This window comes from Triturus cristatus, chromosome 7 (assembly GCF_964204655.1).
Source record: "Triturus cristatus chromosome 7, aTriCri1.1, whole genome shotgun sequence".
NCBI lineage: Eukaryota > Metazoa > Chordata > Amphibia > Caudata > Salamandridae > Triturus > Triturus cristatus.
In genome coordinates, this window is record NC_140590.1 from 1,584,775,821 (window position 1) to 1,584,795,227 (window position 19,407).

Sequence of the window (19,407 nt, forward strand, 5' to 3'; positions counted from 1 at the left end):
CGATATTTGTATCTGGCAGTAAGGATGGTCCTGCCAAAATAGCAGACGCTATGTCGTCTGTATAACCAATCCCCAATTGTTCAGCCATGGCAGGTATGAAAAGGATGTGTGTAGGGGAGATCTAATGAAAGTCAGTGCAAGAAACCTACGACAAAAGTGCAAAGCTATTATCTAAAAATTTTTTTATATATATATCTGAGAGACCAATTAGGTGTCAGAACAGGTATTGAAACCCACAGCTGTGTGATGCTCAAATCATGTTAACACAAAGGGTACTGGAGGGGATCCAGGTCCCAGGAGGGTGCGAGAGGTAAATATGACCGGAGTATATCCTCCCTGCAAGACACGTAATCACGAAAAAATACTCCAATGGACCACAACATGGTCGACGGTGCAAGTAAGCTAGCTGTGCCCGAAGGAAAAAAGGAATGGGTGTTGATTACGTGAGCAGAACACTACCTCTTTCAGAGAGAAATGAGTAAAGTTCTGCGAGTTGAATTTAATTTTAATATTGAAATAGCCTGCCAATGCTAGGATGCTGAGAGAGACCTGTGGCTTCTCCAGGAGGCTACGCGGCAATTACAAAGAGGCAATTCCAGATCCCTGGTTTAAGCAGAAGCAACCCGTTCCCTAAGACCTTGGGTTATACTTGTGCATCTCAGAAGCATAGCAAGATTACCTTACTGGAGTAATACAATATTTAATAACATATTGTGGGTACAAGGCATGGAAATGGATTGAGCATTGCACTTTTAACTTTGAACATAACAAACCAAACAGCAGACTATACATGAGAAAAAGACTATTTGTCATTAATCAAAACACACACATGCATAGATGCTACCAGAAATCCACCTGGTAGATTGTATTACAAACACAGAGAAGAACAAGAAATACAGTTGTCCTTTAGGGAGGCTTAAAAAATGGTACAATTTTGTTGCGTGCACTGCATCCCCAAATGCGATGCAGTGCACGCAACGAAATTCGTTTTCTTAATTTATATGTTAACTTACCTGTAAACCTCCGTAATCCATAGTTTACTACCCCCCACCCTGCCCCTCCCCCTCCCCACGTCACCGCCCTGCAGCTACTCCTACTACCGACCGCGACTGCTTAAAAAGCACCCAATTTCCGTTTTTATCCACATTTAAAAATAAATACTGACAAGCAAATAAATGGTTTTCTGTCTGTATTTATCTGTAAAAATCAGTAAAAACTGAAAACAGGGAGCCTTACTTATAAGGCAAACCACACTTTTGAACACTCATTGGGTGTTATAAGAAACGTATGGGTGAAATTTAGTGACAGGGATACACTTGGCTAAAAATACTTAAATCTTAATTCCTGTAGTGAATTTCCCTGACTGCATTATCTGCAACTTCCAATCTGGCAAAGGGAAAAACAGTCCCATATGGGTGATTATCACATTGCTCACTTCCTCTTTTAGATGTTTATAGTTTCAGACCATTTCTGCATCACTGACATTTCTTTGCATATATTTAGAAATATCACAAATAGATGTATTTCCCACAGGGCGGATTGTAAGCAGGGAACGCACATTTATACATAAATGTTTTAGAAAATAGAAATAACATCACTCAAAAGTGTAAACAAGATTACACATAGAATATAAACTCAAACGCAGCTAATACCAAATATTATTTTAATACATTTTTTCAGAAGACTGTAAGGAGTTGCTTATGAACGCCAGACAAAGCGTGTGCCTTTAATTACCTCAATTCAGCAAAATAGCATAGCTTTATAAAAGGGACCATATGGCGTGCTAACATCCATTAATCATTTCTTCCTTCTTCAGGCTTTTTGGGCTTGCCTGGAGACAGGTTCAGCTGATTCCTCAACCATTCTTGTGTTCTCCTGAACAATGAATGCTAAAAATACATATATACATACATACATACTTATACACAGAGGCTTTTGTCAGCCCTCTTCATCATTTGGTCTGTTCAAGTGTCATCCACATTGTGCTTGCAGCCAACCCAGCATCCAGCATGGCTCAAAGGATCAGCCCCCTTAAGGCATTGGCTTTCTTCACTGTAATTGACAGCATCTTGTACACAGACACTTCTGTGTGAACGCCAGTCTCTGCTTTAATTTGCAGTGAAGTTCCTTTGGCTTCATGGGCTCTAGTGCAAGCAAACAAACTGGGCCCCCAGCCTGTGTTAAATATTTCTATAAATGAGGTGCAGTGTAGCAATCCCACTCCTGCACCCTGGTGTCAGTGCACCTGCTGCACTAATGTAATTAACGGGTCTCCTGGTTCCTCATTCTACTTTTCTTCTCTTATCTCCTCCCTATTTCCACCACAGTCTCCTTTCATCTCCTCTTCTTCATCCATTTAATGCTCTCCTCTCTATTCCCATCTTCAGTCTCTTTCTTCCCTTACCCCTCATCTATCTCTCAATCATCCTTCTTTCCTTCCACCCATCTCTACTTATTTATAGTTCGTTTCTCTTTCTTGCGGCCTTGTGTTACCTGATTGCCAACTTAGCCACAACAGATTACTTACTTCCGCCAATCCACAGGCCGAGCACCAGCTCTCTCGTCTCATTGCTATGGACAGCATCACACCTGAACCATGTGGCTGCATCTTAGGAGTGCATTTAGTGAGAAGTATCTGCCCCGGTTTATCACCAAAGGCACGGCCATGCTGCACCACAACCAAATAAGCACCTTCATTCCAACTCCTTGCAAAGACTCATCAATACCCTTGTCAGGACCAAACTCAACAAGTGCTGCAAAGCACCCCACCTGCTCCCACTTGACTTTAGACAGTCATCAACTCCAAACAGCATGCTTCCTCAGTTGGCCCATTTCCTAACCAGGGGCGTAACAGAGTACCCTTCAGTGAAGGGGGGGCCCCCTCAAACTTTCTGTGGCCCTCAACTCTTCAGAGGGTCCTCATTGAGCCGAAAACCAACCAATACCTGTGCGGTATGGGAGTTACGGGTGCCCCTCTGTGCATTCTGCATGGGAGGGGCATCATTCTGTGTTTGCCCCTCTGTTCCTAACAGCAGGCAGGAGGGCTGGCTATGGAAAACAGAGCCCTCTTTACATTCCTCGCAGTACCACTCCATTTTATCACCCAAATGTTACTGCTTTACCACTCACATCACTGCCTAAGAACCCCCGCCCACAGGTTGTGATCTTGAGCTCATGTGCTTTTTTGCTAAAAAAAAATCAGTATATGGGTTGTAAAGTGCCAAAACACAAATATTAGTGGACAAATAGATGCACTCCATTCACAGTTCATGAGAACATCTATAGGTATTCTCAGCTGTCACGAGGAGTCCTCCCTAGCTGTTTTGTAGGCAACATAGACTTTGTACAACGTGGTAACAAAAGCCAGAATACTGGCTTTACTCATTCTGATGTGCCTGCTGTCCGGGAGCAAGCATTCGTCATTAAACAAGGAGTGTTGAGTTAAGAAAGACACAGACTATAAAACGTCATTTTTGGTCTGCTTTTGGTTGCAATATTCAGTATGTTCTCGCAGAGTTTTGCTGTTGCCTTGGTAGCCGTGTATTTGCCCTGCAATCTGTCAGGCATGAACTGCATGCATTTCTAGGTGTTGACACAAGCGTTTCATGACATTAGGTGCTTTGTTGGGTAAATAAGTGTTGGGCTCTGGCCGCTCCTGCTCTGTCATGGTTACAAAACGCTTTTGAGTAATGGCACATGGGTGCAATAGGTGAGTGTTAAACATACATCACGCCTTTTTCTCATGTATTTTGAGTTAGAAAACTCATGTGGACTTTTCTGTGGAACCGGATTGAAAGGATTGCTAAACAATGAAGAAAAGAGCACTGTATCCATTATGAGAAGAATCATTGAGAATGTTTTTTAAATATTGTGCTAATGCAAAACACACAACAGTGCAAGACAGTCCCAGTTCACAAAAGTTACACCCACTTGTACTCAAGTAATACTGCCAGCCAAACTGGCTACATTATGGCTCCATCCCAGCCATAATGTAGTCACACACTACACCAGGGCATTCAAAAGAGCTGCAGGGAAAAGCAAACAGAAAGCAGTCAGGAAAGTACACCACCAAGACAAAGAAAAACAAGCACCGGCAAAGCCAGTAGCCCTGTTGTGGGCTGCCATCCTTTCGGCTTTCTCTGTGCTTGTTTTGTCATGGTTTTGCCACACTTTACTGTTGGGGAAGTGGCTGGACTCTCCTCAATTGTAAATAAACAAACACAAAAAAACCAGTGGCTAAAAGCAAAACATATATTTTGGTCTCAAAAATCACACAATTCAATATCAGTCTCTGGCACTTGAGGAAACTACCTTGATGTGGAGGTGATCCTTGTGAAAAAGCAGAATGCATCGCTCATATTGAAGTTAGCCAGTGCTGAAGTGGGCTGACTCACTGCCCCACCTTGTATGCTATAGTGGGCGGAAGAAAAAAACATGATTGACACATTAGCAGACCAATGGATGAAATGGGTTGTCTGAAAGCCCCTACAAGTAAGAATATTTCACATACATTTTCAATAAAATCAAAAAGTCGTGGCTAACGCCAGACCTAAATGGAAATATGGAAATGGATCAGCAGTATACACAGACCTATAGTTCGCACAAAGGCAACAAAAACACACACACACACCCATGCCCACACACATTACACACACACACTCTCTCTCTCTCATTGTCTCTCTCTCTTTCTCTCGAAACCTCCAAGTAAGTGAAATGAAAATATACATTGGGTTGATTCACGAAGAAAGACTTTTTTTAAGTTCATATCTCATGTAAACACACCAGTCAGTGGAAAGGGAATTGGGTCATTTGCAACATCTGCACCACATACATCACCAGTTGTGCCTGATCAGACCAATGATCACTCACACAGAGCTGGCCCACAAAAGAAAACAACATGCATGCATGTAAATTCTTCCACTATGATAGCAAATCATTTTGTTGTATTCTCCAGGGCAGGCACTAGGGTGGTGCGATCGGTGCCACCGCACAGGGTGGTGACTTGGGTTGGGTTGTCATTTTTGTAAGTATATATGGTCGTTTTAAAAGCACCTGCTGCCGCTTTCCTGGCCTCCAGCAATTGACAAACATCAATTAAAATATCAAGATAACTCCGGTGATTAATCGTCTAGGAAGAGACTGGACGTTTGTGTGGTGGACGTTTGACACATGGTAGGGTAGCACAGAGGGTTAAAATGCCTCCAGCTAAGAACGTGTACCATGCAGATCACAAAGTGCATATAATGTAAATAGATTAGTAGGTTACTGCTTCTGTAAGAGAGATCTTTTTGTTAGTTGTAGTTCATAAGTCAAAATCCTAATATAGAACATTGAGCTATTAACTGTCACCAAAGAGCTGCATGCAAACTGCAAGGTATATGTTATAACTATGTTTTTGCCCAGTCTTTCATTAACATGCTAAGAGGGTTTATTTGGGTAGAAAACAATTCTTATTATTAAAGAGAACCCCTAACAATGGTGTTACGTTTTAAATTCTGAATTTGTGCTTATCCAGAATGAGGACTCAAACTATATTGCCTACCAGTATGGATGACATGTGACTCCTACGCCTTGTAGTCCTGTCCGATGTAACATTTCCTATACACTGATTTACACACATATGATTGTCTCTGTACAATGTGTGTGCAATGTAAAGTACTCTGACACCTCTCACTGGTATGAGTGGTGCTATAAAACTAAATGAATCTGAGAGACAGTGGGTATGGAGGCTTGAGGGGCACTTTTAAAGGGTGGTAGTGAGGGAATCCATGGCGGAGGTGGTCATGGGGGGGCACCAACAAACATTGCCGCACAGGGCGCCACCAGTGTTAAAGCCGACCCTGGTATTCTCCTTTAACAACAGAAGCAGAGAGAAGATGAGCAGGTAGAGGATTATTCTCTTACGCATGTCTGAGAAAGAGACAGTGGCAAAGTACTGCTTCCCTCCCATGTCCTTACCGTCCATGTCAAAGTACTGGTTGCACTCCACTTCCTGGTCACTAGACCATTCCAGAGGATAAACAAGACTGCATTTGGCATCTCACAGACCTGGCAGTCCAGGTGCATGCATCCGGTTTTGATATACATCACCAGACGACTATAGAAGTACATCTCAATGCTTCAGTCTGTGTAGGACAGGCAACTAGTGACCCGTCACTTATGCCATTGCCTATTTGCCTCAAGTGCTAGGTGCCATTGATTGCACACATGCAGCACTCCAGCCACCTTTCTACAAGGCACTCTATTAACACTTGGCACCACTGGCGCTCCATCAACTTGCAAGCTGTCAGGTAGCTTCACCTTTGTGGATGCTTCCTTTCCAAGATCAACACATGACAGCTTCATCTTCTGCTAGTTGACGATTCAAGTTAGCTGGTTGCCAGGGATCACGGTGACATATGGCTGATAGGTCAGTGCTATGAACTCGCACTGAGACTGCCTATGCAACTGGAGCATGGCAATACAATGAATTGTACACATAACACCTCCCTTGGCTAATAGATCCCTGATAAACTCCCTGAATGGATGAAAGGAATGTTAAGTAATTGTAGGACGAGTGGCAACAGTAACCCTCTGACCTGTAAGGATGTGCTGTGTATGGCCTTTCTAACCATCTTTTCACCACACTCAGGAGTTCTAAGATGGTGCCCTAATAAAGGTATAATAGATGCCTTGAGACATGGCTTACACATAGACCCATACCCTGCATCACGACCTCATCCAAGTCTCCTGGTTGGGCTTGTGCCCAGATGTCAGGGTCCGCGTGTAGGTTATCATTTTGTCGCTTTGCACTTCATCTGAGCTGTAAGTGTGGTTATAACACCAGAGTGCAAAGACAGTGTTCAGTCAATGATGACAGGAGGACAATGTTGTTGTCCACACAAGACATTCTGAAACTCCTTTGTTTCCCACAACATGATGCATCTTTCAAAGAAGGATGTGAGAATGTACCACACATATCGGTAGCTTACACTCGTATTATCCCACATTGAGGAATGTTGCATCTACAAATGTGATATGGACTCACATGTGAATATGTACACTCCTGAATCCTTGAACCGATTCATAGACTCACAGTGCATAAATGTACACCTATTTGCTTTAAATATCCAGTATTGGTAAACTTGTGAGATAAGCAGTGGTTGTGAGATATAAGCACTGTATAACGCCACTACTAATACTCTATTCACCAAGTCGATTGTCCCTCTCTCACCCCTTGCTGTGACTAGTCACTAGTCATTGTTGTTTTCCAAAATATATGCTGCATTTGTTTATGCAGCAGTGGCGGATTCACAATTCCTTTTTTTGATCCCCCAAAATGGATAAGTAGAGAAGCATGACGGCTCCCAATTTTGTACTGAAAGAGAAATAATCGTCCTGGGAGTCATTGACAAGTACCCGCATCGATAAGGGGGGTAGGGCCTGACACCTGGCCCAATATGCACACCTTGAAATATAGCAAGACATTACCTGCAGTGCAGGGTGGGTATTATCACCAGAATATGCAGGGTAGGCTCTCTACTGGTTGGAAGATCCCCTTGTTAGTACACCAAACATTACTCTAAGCTTACCCCCACTGTCAATGAGGCTGCTCAAGCATTATAGCCAGCTAGAAACACAAAAACAGCAACACGCATGTGTACTCACATAACCAAATAACATCACGTCCATTAAAATGCATTTGGAATGACCTCCGGGCCAATATTTCAACAACTTTGCACCCATTTATTGGGAAAGGCTGGTTTAAATATTTGGAAAAACATTTGTTAAATCTTTGCTACATACACTTGAAGAGATTTTACTAGTGGAAATAGTTACAAATGTATTTACAAACTTTCTAACCTACCTCTTCCTATTTGATTAAGAAAGAAAATAGGTGCCAGATTGGAATATTATGAATGATTATGCTGTATGTTATAACAACTCATGTTCAAAGTCCATTTATTTGCACTTCTAAGTCCTCAGAACAAGAAGTAGTAAGTGGTAATTTGCTTGGAGAACATTTGTGACTCTACATTGGATGGTATTTCACAATCAATTCCATTTTCATGACCACCTTTGCAAGATACATACACATATGTATAATGACACCACAAGACCTAAGGCATTGAGTGCAACCCTTCAATGTTAGACAGACACATACTCACATACATCAACAAAAGAATGGGGTAGTAATGCATCTGAGGGTGCACATCATAACAATTATTAGAATCAAATTGGGTGTATACTAATAGTTGTCAGAAAAACAATAAGATCGATAACAAGTTGAGTATGTGGTGCCACTCGGGATGGGGAAGCACCCTACTACCTAAGTGCTGAAATATACGGATCATGCACAGCAATCCCCGTAATTAACAGGTTTTTTACATAAAGAAATCCCGGCACTCTAAAGTCACGTATTATTCTTATTGGTTATTAGCCAAAGGGACAAGGAACAAAGTAATGATAATGAAAAACTGGCTACGGAACAGATTAGGTCCTCACAAAAATATATGACAAAGAGTAATTTAATTCATAAATTTTACAGCAAGGAAAGTCATAATCATGAACATAAATCAGAACTCCCTAGTACATTTGGTTCTAGTTGTGGGTTCGTAGAAAGGAGACTTGTGTTCTCCAAATCTTGATCCAAATGGATGACAGCCGACACGTGTTTCACGTCCATTGCTGTAAAGAAGAGACGGGAGTTACGTTTCGGTCATTACCTACTACACTACGAGGGCTTACCAGAGCCGGTTCCTTGACTTCACTTAACATGATGGAGCCAACAAAAATATATTAAAAACCATTACTTAGAGGACAACGCGAAGACCGGCACATCGACTTATTCTCAAAAATATGATTTATTACATGGTCCACCATCTCTAAGTATTAGGTATTAAAATATTGGTGGAGACCCGCTCTTCTTCAAAATAAGCCGTAAGACACCAGGAACTTCCATTGTGATACAAATCACTTTCGTCAATGGTTACAAGAACAATAATTATGGATAGTTTACTCTTGGTCGATCTTTCCTAAAACAATAGAAACTATTGGTGGAGATCCATTATTGCTCACACACAACTGGTACAGACATCAGGAGCTGTCCTTGTGATTGAAACTGTTTCTTTGGACCATCACAAGGGTTAAAAATCTTGGATCCTCTTCACAGAATCATATCGTACTTCTGAGTTTGTATCTCGAAATTTCCTACAATCAATATTTCGTCTGGCAGAAGCATAATTGCATGTCTGACATATTAAGTGTCTCAAGACTCTCTAATCAAAGCCCTGAGGAAGTCACTATACGTGACGAAACACGTGTCGGCTGTCATCCATTTGGATCAAGATTTGGAGAACACAAGTCTCCTTTCTACGAACCAACAACTAGAACCAAATGTACTAGGGAGTTCTGATTTATGTTCATGATTATGACTTTCCTTGCTGTAAAATTTATGAATTAAATTACTCTTTGTCATATATTTCTGTGAGGACCTAATCTGTTCCGTAGCCAGTTTTTCATTATCATTACTTTGTTCCTTGTCCCTTTGGCTAATAACCAATAAGAATAATACGTGACTTTAGAGTGCCGGGATTTCTTTATGTAAAAAATACTCACATACATGACAAGATGTGATTTTGATGGTAAAGACACGGTGACCGGCATACAGTATGAGGTCTTGGGCCCGTGGCTACCCGACATTACGCTGAGCCCTGAAAATGATGGACACTGATCTGTACACCACGGCATACAGCTTCCACCTGCATCTTTAAAAGCATATCCTTTACCCACCTCCTTTCATCCTTCCACTTTTTCTTGATGTCCATACAGTGCATACCCCCAGCCCCAAAACATTCACCCTTTCATTGACATCGTGCCACTTGGCTTCCTCCTCCACTCTATTTAGGGTGCTCAGATGAAGACCATGTACTTCACCAAAGACACTGAAGTGAGCCTTCAAGTTGACCAATATCTCCTCCTCAGTGAAGTTCTTCTTCCTCTTCCCCGGGATAGGCTGTAACTTACTGGATCTGGTAGGGTTCTTTCTCCAAATGACCTACAGCACAAGGGGAAGGAGGCACAGCTTTGGACGTCAAGTAGAGAAACATTATGGACATTGCGGTCTTCAATGAAGGCATATGCATACTCAAACTCATTGAATATCTACATGAACGAGAGATACTCCTACTACTTTAAGCAAAGATCCAAATGCATTTTTGAAATTCTTCCTGCTACTTGGTTGAGAATGTAAAAGCCCATTAGTGAATCTGGCCCAAGATCTTTGGGGTATTTTGATCATAAGATCATAATTTCAGTTTTTGACCTATTTGTATTTTCCCCAAATTTAAACAGCAGACAGGTCATGAAAATGTCTCTGATGATTGAACAGTCTGAAAATTATTCCATTTTGGGGCTTACCAACAGCTCCCCCACATACATACGAAAGTCAACAATGTGGGTGTCATTACAGATGGTCCTGAGCCATCCCCTGTTTTTCCTACTGCCAGATTTACTGTTTCTGGGGGTCCTGGTAATCTTGGGGAGGGAACATGTTGATTAAAAATAATTGGGCTATTCAACACTGATTCTGGAATGTTTCAACTAGTTGAAATCTTTGTGTGAGACACCACAACTTATAATTCTGATGGTCCCAGTAACTTTTGTTAACAGCCTAATTAAAATGAAGTGCGGAGAGATTTGTTTCCTTTTTTAGGTCGAACCTAGTGTTGCAGCGCATGCGCTGGTCGCTTTGCGAGGCATGCAGTATTCAGTATGGACTGGAAGCTCCGCCCACTCTCTGCCCATCTTTTTCATTGGCTTGTGTCTTAAATGCTGCCTTTCACTTGGTTTTAGGCTTGCTAGTCCCTCCTTATGATGGCCATGTTGTCATTTGTATCCTTCCATGGCTACTGGCCCCTTTACTTCGAGTGTTGCACAGTAGTTGTTTTTAGATTGTGAGCACTACTTTCTTCCAGTGCTTTCCCCCCTCCCGCAGTCCGTGCCTTCTCGCCCGCCTCCCGCAGTCTGTGCCTTCTAACCACCCGCAGTGCGTGCCTTCTGACCGCCTGCCCCCTCACGCCCGCCCGCACTCCCGTTTACAATGCAATAGGTCTTGCGTAAATGCGAGTCCTATTGCATTGCAAATGCTTGTTTTCTCTTTCCGTATCTCTTGCCCTCGGATAAAGTTTAATGATGAAAATTAACGTCTGCCCTCAAAAGCCCAAGCAGGTGGACACCTAAAGCAACCATCGGCACAGATTAAGCTCTGCATGTAGGATAATTAATAACTGTGTAACTCGCTCTTTCCAGGTCTACCCTGCAGTGTGTCTGAGTGGAGCAGCTGGAGTGGTTGCTCGAAGCCATGCAAATCGACATCCCGCATGCGCAGTCGACACATCACTCAGAGACCCACCGGAAGTGAACGGTGCCCTCCCTTGGTGGAGAAAGCTGGCTGCCTAGAGTACTGGAGCGAGCAAGGGATTGAGTGCAGCCAAGAGATTGGTAAATACATTTCAACCGCTATTTTATACATATGACTCAATTATAAGTCAGCTAATTCAAAATATAAATGGTCATTTTAGGTAGTCATCCAGCATTTGTTGTTTTCTTCCAGGGGTATGTATGTAGCAGGTGGTGCTGAATAATTTCTAGACTACCAAATAGGCAAAGAAGGCACTCCTTTTAAGGGCCCTGCGACAACGGATCAAAATAATATTGATTTGAACTTGAAAGAAAATTACAATCAAACTTTCTTAAATATTGTTTCCAAAAGAGAAAAGAAACGAAAACTTTACATTAAAGACTCTGTAGAGAAAATACTGTATTAATGTATCGTACCCATTAACAACTTAAAGTACATAAACCAGAGACATCAGATATACATAACAGTTTGTCTCGTAAAAGCTCATCTTCTGGTAGTTGTCAGTTTGGTGCATTGGGAATTAGGAGATAATTTGCGAGGGGGCCTCTGAAATTTCGACTGCCTAGGGGCCTCCACCGGGTTTAATCCCGCACTGTTCTGAAGAATCTTTCCCTCAATTATAGATTTCACACTAAACGGTTTTCTGCACTTCCAGGCTTCCGGCCTCTCATATTTGTTTCTGTTTGGAATTTACAAAACTTGTTATAAATGAGTTAATGTCTGACTCTTCCACAGTAGGAAATGACCATAATATTAACTGTGAATACCTGTAGATGTGTAAGCTTATGGGTTTTCGCTAACTCCCAGGGTCAGACTGGACTATAGGGCAATCAGGCAGTGCCCGATGGACTGGTCAGACAGATCAGTTTGTAGGCAGTTTTTTTTGGCAGTTTTAGGGCCTGTTTATGGCAACGTGGGCCAGTTTTCACTGTTGATTTCCTTGATTTTACCACAGATATTGCCTACAGTAAATACAAATGCATGCATTCTTCTTCTACACCTTGCAAAATACCCATCCACCATGTCTTTACAAGTTCAAAACTGTCCTTGACCTGATTTGCTAATGGGAGCCACTTTTATATTAGTGCCTGAGCAGATTTTGTGTCCTAGTCCAATCCTCTTTACTCCTCGATCATTGTCACTCAGTAATGCCAACTCCATACCCACTGGATTAAATTTACTTACAGGCAAAACTCCTTGTAAGTAAATCATTTTAGAAGTGCAAAACTGAGATCTCGGATTTGTTCTTATAAAAAATTGTAATTGCAATATATTAACCTTACGTGCTCAAATAGCTTTATGATTCGGGTCCTGTGTTCCTCATCATGATTAATAGGGAGTTGCAAAATCTTTTCTGCATATGTTTAATTGAATTCATGTATGTGGAGCATAGCGGAACAACATGAGCTAAATACCTGTTTTACCACGGCTTGGTCTAAACCCTAATGGAAATTATAGATTATAGATGCACTGGCAGAGGGGCAGCTGCTGAACGAATGGAGAGAGAATCAGGCTTGGGACACGCAGCGGGCTGCAGCGAAGAAGTGAGCTGGGTATGAACTGGTGAAGCTCCCTATCTCAGTGCCAGGCAGGAACTGGCCAAGAGTATAGGAAATAGAACATTGCTTAATTTGAGACTGTGGTTTACAGTGCTTAACACCGGTGCTTGTCAACACCAGCACTTATAACAGTCCACGACATGATGGCACATTTTGTGTAATTTTGAAATGTGCACAACAACAATTGTTAAATAATGTAATATCTATTAAATATTACTAATACCTGCAACACAAGACATTCGTCTAGCTTTGGGTGGCATAGAATAGTCTGAAATGTCACTTGTATGAGTGTGAGGTTAGTAGTTGTATTCATGCTCTCATTGCCAGTGCCAGCAGGGGAAGTGGCTGGTGCAAACTGCAGTGGCCTCCTGATGGGGGCCCCGGCACTTATTTCTTTTCTTTTTACAAATTAATCACTGAAATATAAATACATTATGCATGGATAGGCAATATCCATGCTTGAAGTGAACACATCCCATGAAGGCAGTGCAAAGATTGGTGGTCAGGGCAAATGAAAGAACATGTGATTGACTGGGGTATGGGCAGGGTAGTATCCTTGTCAGAGACTGGCAATTATCGTTTGATTACCACAGCACATACGTGCAGCCTGGAATACAGGAAGAGAGCAGTGAAAGTACATTTCCCCCAAAAAATACACAATAAATGGCGAGTTCTCAAGTTGCAGAGTCAGGCTCTGCTGAAAAGCTTGTGTCAGAAATCGGGTTTCTTGTTGGCAGAGGTTTGCACCCTGTCCAAGGAGGAACCCCAATCCTAGTCAGGGTAAGTCACAACACATCCAATATTATCCTGTGCTCACCCTTTAGTAACTTGACACAGAGCAGTCAGCCTTAGGAGTAAATGTGTAAAATATTTGTGCGACTCTTCAAACAGTAACACAGTGAAAACACCACAAAAAGACTCCACACCAGGTAGGGAAATAGAACTCAATTTTATAAATAAAACTAGACCAAATAGACATGATCCAATAAGTAGAAGTCGAGTTATGAATTTTTAAAGATTAAATGTGAAAAAAGCTGTGAGAAGCAATAAGCACCTATGTGGGATATATGGTCGCACTGGACCGGGACACAGTCAAAGTTCAGGACAACCTTGATGGAGCGCGGGCCGGATGCAGAGACCCCGCAAGGCCCGCTGAACAAAAGAACCTTGATCCTGGTCCCAACAGTGAGGTTGCAGGGTGCAGTCAAGTGATGCGTCGGTATTGATCCCACATTCGAGGTGATGTGTCGATTTTCTCCATGCAATAATGGCGATGTGCCAGTTCCAAAGATGATGTGCCAGATCGAGATGCAATGGTTCTGAAGCCGATGCACTGGGTTTCTTCACACAGTGGAGGAGCTATGTCAATCGTCTCTCTTCAGCGGTAGCGATGTGGTGGTACCGATGTGGCGGTTCAGATGGAGATGCGCTATTTTTGAATGCGATGTGCAGGTACTGCACCTGCAATGGTGATGTTGCATAGATTCTGCTCTCTCCACAGAGGATGCATTGGTGCTGTAGCAGAACACCTCTGGCCCACTTCCAATGGTCCTAGGTGTAAGAACAGGGTGAGTTGAAGTCTGTTGTGCCCCTGAGAATTCCGATCAGGAGACTAGCCACCTAGCCCTTGGAATCACTCTTAGTTCTGGCGACAAGGGAGGCAGGCCCAGTTTTCTCACCCAGGGGAAGAGGCAGCAGGTCATCACAGCAGAAAGCCGTTCTTCCAGAGCAGCATCCCATCAAAGTGGCAGTCCTTCAGCACAGCAGTCCTACTTCTTGGCAGGGTATCCTCAGGTCTAGAAGTGTACTGCTGTTGGGGTCAGAGACCCATCACTTATATCCAGTTGTGCCTTTGAAGTTGGAGTGACTTCAAGGGAGGGTCTTTGAAGTGCATGAAGGTCCTCCCTTCCTACCCTAGCTCTAGACTCACTACAGGGGCAGTATGCAGCCATTTGTGTGTGGACATGACCACAGCCTATTCAGATATAAGTGTGAGGCTGTGCCCAGCTCCTCCCTCGCATCTTCCAGGAAGATCCATCAAGTCACACCTAAGTTCTCTTTGTGTGTGGCTGTCTAGAGGGAACTACCTTTGGGCCTAGTTCCCACTATATAAAAAAAAACTTGAAAACTCCAATACACAAAGTCCAGCTGTCACCCACCCCAGGCTGATCAGAGACTGGCTGCAGGCACAAAAAGTGCTAAGAGCAGGAAAATGCCAACTTTCCAAAAGTGGCATTTTCAAAGTTGTAATGATAAATTTGACTTTACCATTAAATATGATTTAACTTTAGAAATCCATAGGTATAAAACATGACAGATCTAGTTCCTCTCAATCAGGAATTACAGCTAATTAAGTGTAATAAGGAAACCCCAAATGTTATCCTGTGAGAGGGGTAGGCCTGACAGTAGTAAAAAACTAATTTGGATGTTTTTCTCTACCAGGATATGCAGAACATAGAAGTACATGTCCTACCATTTGATTACACATCTCTCTGCCCTATGAGCTACCTAGGCCTGCCTTAGGGGTAACTTGTATGTAATCAAAGGGAAGTTTAAAGCTTGGCAATGGGTTTTAAATGAAAAGTCGACATACAGGGTAAACTGCACACACAAGCTCTGCAGTGAGTGAGTGGCCTGAGACATGTTTAAAGGGCTACGTAGGTGGGTGGCACAATCAGTGCTGCAAGCCCACTAGTAACATTTTGTTTACATGCCCTGGGCACATGTAGTGCAGTGTCCTAGGGATGTATAGGTAAATCATGTATGCCAATTGTGGATAAGCCAATCCTACCACGTTTTAGGGAGAGAGCACATGCACTTTAGCACTGGTTAGCAGTGGTAAAGTGCACTGAGTCCTAAAGCCAATAAAAAAAGAATACTGCAAAAAGTGGAGGAGGAAGGCAAAGAGTTTGCGGTGTGCCTTCAGAGAAGGCCAATTTCCACCTTTAAACAGCGTCCTATTTGAAAACAAGAACAGTGAATGCAGAAGGGGATTGAATGTAGACAAGAGCCTCAGTCTTCTCTCAGAGTACCCAAGTCGGCCTAATTTGTGGAGTACAATTCCCCAAAAATACCTACAGCATTTATTGTTTTAATATTTTAAAATATTTACCTAAAAATATACGTGTTCCACTATTTTTAATGGACAAAATAAACTTATCATACTTTGCACTTTATTCTACGTAATGGTTGCATGTCTGATTGTTGGTGTCAGACATATCTTCTGACATGAATATCATGTTCTAAATATTGTTTCCAAAAACATCGTCCCCTTGGGTGTTGATTTTCTAATATTAATGCTAATGGGTGATGTATTCATGTCAAAGATATTCTGAAACAGATATTCCGGTATCATACTACTTAGTATCCTAAGTTTGTTAAGACCAGAGCTTAATTTAAGATGGTAGTCTCCTTTTTTGAGACTGTCACTTATTTTTTCTCATCAAACATTTACGGAGAGCAAGAGAGAGAAAAACATACAATTCGTAAAGAAGAATGAAGAGAAAGATGAGAAACCGTCACAAAGGAAAGAAACAAGAATCTGCAGCAAGAGTAAGACAAAGGAGGAGGAAGTGTCAGGTGGTGGATTAAAGAGGCACTGAAAAAGCAGTTTTTATGCTTGGCGCGTGCAGTCTTCTAAGCAGAGTTTTGGGCACCAACACTTCTTAGCTGGTTTAGATCATCCCTTTAATGCAAGCTTCAAGCCTCACATTCTTCCCACTGAGTCACAAAGTAATATCTTTGAACATCCCTTCCCACACCCTCTTGTGCAAACCCTCTCTGTGCATCTCTAAATTCGACACAAATCATATCTTGATCTCCTTCTTAACATCATCACCTCCTTGCAATATTTGTAATGGAAAATCATCAACCAGTGGCATAGCTGCCAATTGTGCAGCAGGTGAAGTGGCACTGGGGCCCAGGCTTGTGAGGGGCCCACTGAGCTCCAATAATAGCTGTTTTTACTACCCAACCAGGGCCTAGGAGGTCCATTTTTCCCCTTGCATTAGGGTCCATGGCACTTGTGCTATACCACTGCCACCCCCCCGGGCCTCTTGCCCTTAACCAAACATCGCTAGTGTATTCAATGTCTCCATCGCTAGTGGAGTCATCCTGCAAGCCTTCAATTGAGCAGTTATCACGCCTATCTTAAATAGAATCGCCGCAAACCCAGTCAAAAGCTACTAACCTTCAATTATAAACCCAACTAGGGCATACCTTGTATGACAAAGGCACTTGAAACAGCGTTTTTTAGTCATACTTCACACTTCTCAGGCACAGATGAAGACTTTGTGGCTGCAATGATCCTAGTAGACCTTTCAGATATCTTCGATACCGTTGAGGACCAGGTGCTAATTGAAAGACTACAATTCTTACAAAACCTCACATCTCAAGTCAAATTGAGCACATTCTTTTTTAAAGTAGCCAACAACAAATGCTGAACTCCTCAGGTCTGTCACTATTTAAGGTTTACATGGCCTCTCCGGCCTTATCTTACACTCCTACAAGACTAGACAGCAGATGTATGGGAATGCCACACAATTCCTTCTCAAGCAAGAAAACAAACATGGCAAAAGTCCCAATTTGTCCCACTTCCTTTCAAAGATTGAACATAGGATGCTAGACAATTGACTCCCCTAACCTGAAATACTGAACCTTCTCCCTGTCAGTCCTGCTCCATTCCCTCACATTGGACCAGAGGAACTAAGCACACCCCAACCCCTGTGAAAAAGCACATAATTTGGAAGAGCTATTTGTCTGATATCTTTACCCTTGACCCAAAATCAGTGTGGTCAACATAATAGCTTTCTACCATCTACAAAGTGTTTGCCCCATACATCCAACCAGAAGATCTAGTTTCCCCTCTTCATGACCCTACTACATACATGAGTTACAATGTTCTATCTTTTCTTAATGCCTATGGAGTGACTTTGGACAAGACCTGAGATTAGATAATTACGGTCTCATATTCAGGTCATTATAGACCCACCTCTTCACCATGTCATTTTGATAATCATAACTTCTTCACAATAAACTGTTCCAAGTTCACCCCAAGTCTTACCCAAAGATAGTCTTTGCTTTCTCACACATCCTCTCAGGACTCTGCATGGCATTGAGAAGTTCAAAAAAGTGATGAGTGTGATTTTGCCTGATGGTGTCTTTGTGCTACACTGTATTTCAACTTGTGTTCCGATGCATTTGTTTATCGTGCATGCAATAAAAAAGATTGGAATGCCTGAATTAATCTCACCCACTGGTAGCTTTTGGGTTCCACATCCCAGTCCATCCTTTTTTTTGCCCATGGTGCTGCCTCTGACAGGATCAAGCAATATGCAAGTCAGCCGTGGACCGAGCAACTCGAATAGGAAAAGTGGAACTTGAACTGCTAGGTCAATCTCATTCTGAACAGGAACTCAAGTACCATTGTATATTTAAGAGTTTCCCACCTGGCATGAATGAACATGAGTACCTCCAGACCACTTCCTGAATCTTTGTGCCTCATCAGTTAAGTGCAGCCTATACAGTTTTGGCACACTGAGTATGGGACATCCCTCTGGGCACACCCATTTCACTTAGGGCATTTCACCGAAAAAAAGAAAAGTGCATTGGATGGAATTCTTGAATTAATCACAGCCACTGATAATTACTTGGGCCATACTTTAATCCATTGTTTTTGCCAACTGTGCATCTCAGACTTAATACCCTCAAAAACGTAGCATACCCAAACATTTTGTCAGGCCATTGTATAGTGGTTTGAAGCTGCCTATAAAAACACCATGCAAATTAAAATAACCAATATAAAATAACTATAAGTGCCAATGTACATTTACAACATCACTAAAAGACTGCCTACCGATAGATAACAGTATGTAGGACAAAGGCAGGGAGGTACTGACATGCACGCAGAAGCTAAAGCACAATGACCCACTGAAAGCATTCACAAAGCCTGCTTGAGGTTCATAGGGCATGAACCTGTCTAGAGTCTAACCCTGTTCAACCCACAACCTATGGAAAAGAGTTTGTTTAATAAGGACAAGAAGACACCAACAGTGAGTGGTCCACAAACATACACATGTATACACACATACGTGTACACACACACGTGTACGTCAATCACTGGAATGGCGTATTGCCTGTGGACTCCTGATCGCTGGTGGTGCCATAGGGCAATGCTACGCTGAGCACTGTTACAATCAAACTTAGGGGCATATTATCAACGGCCAGTGATAAGTATCGCTGGCCGTTCTGTGCGTGATAATTGTTATCGCCAGCTATCGCAGATAATTATCGCCATGCTAGCGCTGTATTAACAACGCATTGCCCAATGGCGATAATTATTCTGCGATAGCGTTGTTTTCCATGGAACATCGCTGGAAAACCAGCGATGTTCCATGGAAAACGGCGATAACCTTGCTGATACGACCCTGTGGTCGTATCCGCATAATC

At 42.4% G+C, this 19,407-nt stretch overlaps 1 protein-coding gene across 1 annotated transcript in view; it reads left to right on the plus strand.

Annotated features, from left to right (window-relative positions):
* The window catches only part of LOC146812438 (somatomedin-B and thrombospondin type-1 domain-containing protein-like), an 88,173-nt gene that overhangs the window by 37,165 nt on the left and 31,601 nt on the right, over window positions 1–19,407 (plus strand). The window contains exon 2 of the mRNA XM_085619437.1: window positions 11,290–11,481. Within this exon, the coding sequence (XP_085475563.1) occupies window positions 11,290–11,481 (192 nt within the window). The remainder of the gene's footprint in view (window positions 1–11,289; window positions 11,482–19,407) is intronic.